This window comes from Mustelus asterias, chromosome 10 (assembly GCF_964213995.1).
Source record: "Mustelus asterias chromosome 10, sMusAst1.hap1.1, whole genome shotgun sequence".
Taxonomy (NCBI): Eukaryota; Metazoa; Chordata; class Chondrichthyes; order Carcharhiniformes; family Triakidae; genus Mustelus; species Mustelus asterias.
The window spans coordinates 91140615-91143174 of record NC_135810.1 but is presented as its reverse complement, the minus strand read 5'-3'; the positions used below and the strand labels follow the sequence as shown (position 1 = coordinate 91143174).

Below are 2560 nucleotides of genomic sequence, written 5' to 3'. Positions count from 1 at the left end.
AGTCTATGTGTGTGTCTATATGTCTGTGTGAGTCTATGTGTAAGTATGTGTGTGTCCATGTGTGTGTGCGTCAGCAGTGGGGAGCGCAAGAATTGTCAAATTTCAGATTTATCACTTTTAGAATAAATCATAAGGCGTCAAACCTCAAATATGTAGGAAAAAATCTTTATTTTCATAAATAAATAAATAAATATCATGAAATACATACAAATCAACCAAGTACAGGACCATACCTTTCTTTTCTTTAAAAAAAGTCACGGTCAGAAAATGTCAACTTATGCACATGTCACAATGTTAGTGAGCGAACACTAATGTATCGTGCGCTTAGAATCGCTTGTGAAATTCGGATCTGAATAATCTTTTTCCACTAGAACTTTATTTACATATTTGTTTTTTTAGAAAAACATATTAAAAGTCTGATTTTTAAAAGGTAGAAAGGCGATGGTAGCCTGATAGCTCGCGACCGCAGTGCGTTGGATAGTTTGACTTGGAACACTTGCGTTCAAGGAGTGACTGACAAGTCCCTGTCGTCTTTGCCGGATGATGAGGGGGACATGGGCATCTCTTCCTCTTCCTCGGTACAGTGGGCCGATGTCAGGGAGCTGCACTTGCAGTTGGCGGGAGTGCGCTGCGCGCTGCCGCTTTTCCCTTCTTTTTTGTGCTTGACCCGGCGGTTCTGAAACCAGATTTTGACTTGTTTCTCAGACAGGTTCAGGTAGGTGGCGATTTCAATCCTGCGGAGCCGAGACAGGTACATGTTGGAGGCGAATTCTCGCTCCAGTTCGAGCAGCTGTGTGCTGGTGAAAGCTGTGCGCATCCTTTTGCTGCTCTGTAACTGGCTGGAGCTGGACTCGGAAGCTGGAAAATAACAATGTAGACGCTTTTATTAAAAGAAAATGCAGAAACGCGTTTTACCAACGATAAAAACTTTATTTGGAGAATTTGAACATCTATGATTGGTCAAACTCTCGCTACAAGTAGAATGATTCTACAATGAAGCACCTTGAATTTCGCTGTCATTTTAATTATTAAGTTATTAAATATACAAATAAGGTTTTTAAAATCGCACCGTTCACCCTATGGCCAGGAGCACACTTATGGTGGTTATTATCTCTGTATAGTTTAAGTACCACAAAAATCTCGATTTAGTTTGGAAAATATTTACACTTAATAATTGCACTGCAGAAATATGTATTAGTCCATTATTAGCTGAAGTGTACAAGGACGGTATTGTGTCAGTAAACTTGGACATGGTAGGGACACGGAAACCTAGTGTACTGCTTTGTAAACGGATTCGTGTTCCCGTTAACACAGTTTAAATAGCAGCAGAACGCTTCCTACCTGAAATCAATCGAATTTCCAATTCAATGCAATGGCTAAACTGATCTGGGAGCTGGAGATCATTGTGTACTCACCAAGGGACAGACAGTGAAACTGCCTCGGGTCTGTCATAGGATAAGATGCTGAGTAGATGTTGGGCCCATGGTCCACAGTGACTCCGCTGGCTCTGTGATGTCTGCTCAGGGCTGAGTGACAGTACTGTGGGCTGAAGGTGGGGAACTGCGCCTTAAGGAACGGGATGCCAGGTGGACCGGGATGGAGCTGAGAGGCTGTTACACACAGGGGACACACACAGAGCAGCCCCGACTTCCGCGAATGGCATGATCCCGCCGAGAGAGCCAGAGAATGAGGCGGATGCACGGCGTAAGGCAGTAAAGGTGTGCTACTCTCAAACACCCCAGGGGATGCTTTCTCATTCGAGTCCCTGACAATGAGCGAATCCACAAGAAACGACCTGGGCATTTTCGACAAAGTTGCTTTCCTGTCCGTTGTCGTTGTGAAGTGACTGAAAGCGGACGGTAGCCAAGTTGTTGGAGTTATCTGTGGTGCTGAAAGTGCGGAGCGGGCTCCTTAAATACTTTGGGGTTACGGCTGCCATGTGATGGTTACGCCACTAGCGGCAGAGTGGATCTCAATAGGCTTTTTGTGGCTTTTCGGTTTGGATTCACTCTGCACGCTTCGCTTTTATTTCACTTGTTAACTAAATGAACTGCATAATGTTCTCTCATTCTTCTCAACCGCACCCACACGCTCTCTGCCTCCCTTCATCCCCTGGCTCATGCTCCCGCTTTCTCTTTCTGCCTTTTAATATCTTATTATTTATTCCGTTTCATCCGATCTCCCCATCTCTCTTGATTTATTCTCTATCACCTTCTGCCTTTATCTCTGCTTCACCGCTTTGTTATTTTTGCTCTCTCTCTTTCTTTCCCCTGTGGTTTTTATTTTGTGACATTTTTAATGTGTCTTTTCTCCCCTTTGCCGGCTCATTTATCTGTACCTATCTTTACTTGGATTTAAATTAGACTACTATTCCCTGTACCAAATTATCTTATTTCATTTTTCCTGTTATCTTAATATTTCAATATCTCTCTGATACATTTACTTTTTGCCAGTGTATTAAGTCGCCAGTTCATATTTACCCTGCCTTTCATCAGTATATCATTTATTTGTTTCCTTCCTTTTGGATCATTATTATGACTGGAGCAAGAGAACGCAGCCA

The 2560-nt window shown here is 43.0% G+C and overlaps 1 protein-coding gene across 1 annotated transcript; it reads right to left on the bottom strand.

The window, feature by feature from the left end:
- Window positions 1-502: 502 nt before the first annotated feature.
- gsx1 (GS homeobox 1) lies at window positions 503-1803 on the bottom strand. Its single transcript, XM_078222844.1, has 3 exons — window positions 1416-1803; window positions 949-950; window positions 503-850 (listed from the first exon to the last, which is right to left on the bottom strand). Exons 1-3 carry the CDS (start codon window positions 1801-1803, stop codon window positions 503-505), a joined length of 738 nt encoding a protein of 245 aa, XP_078078970.1.
- Window positions 1804-2560: the final 757 nt, after the last annotated feature.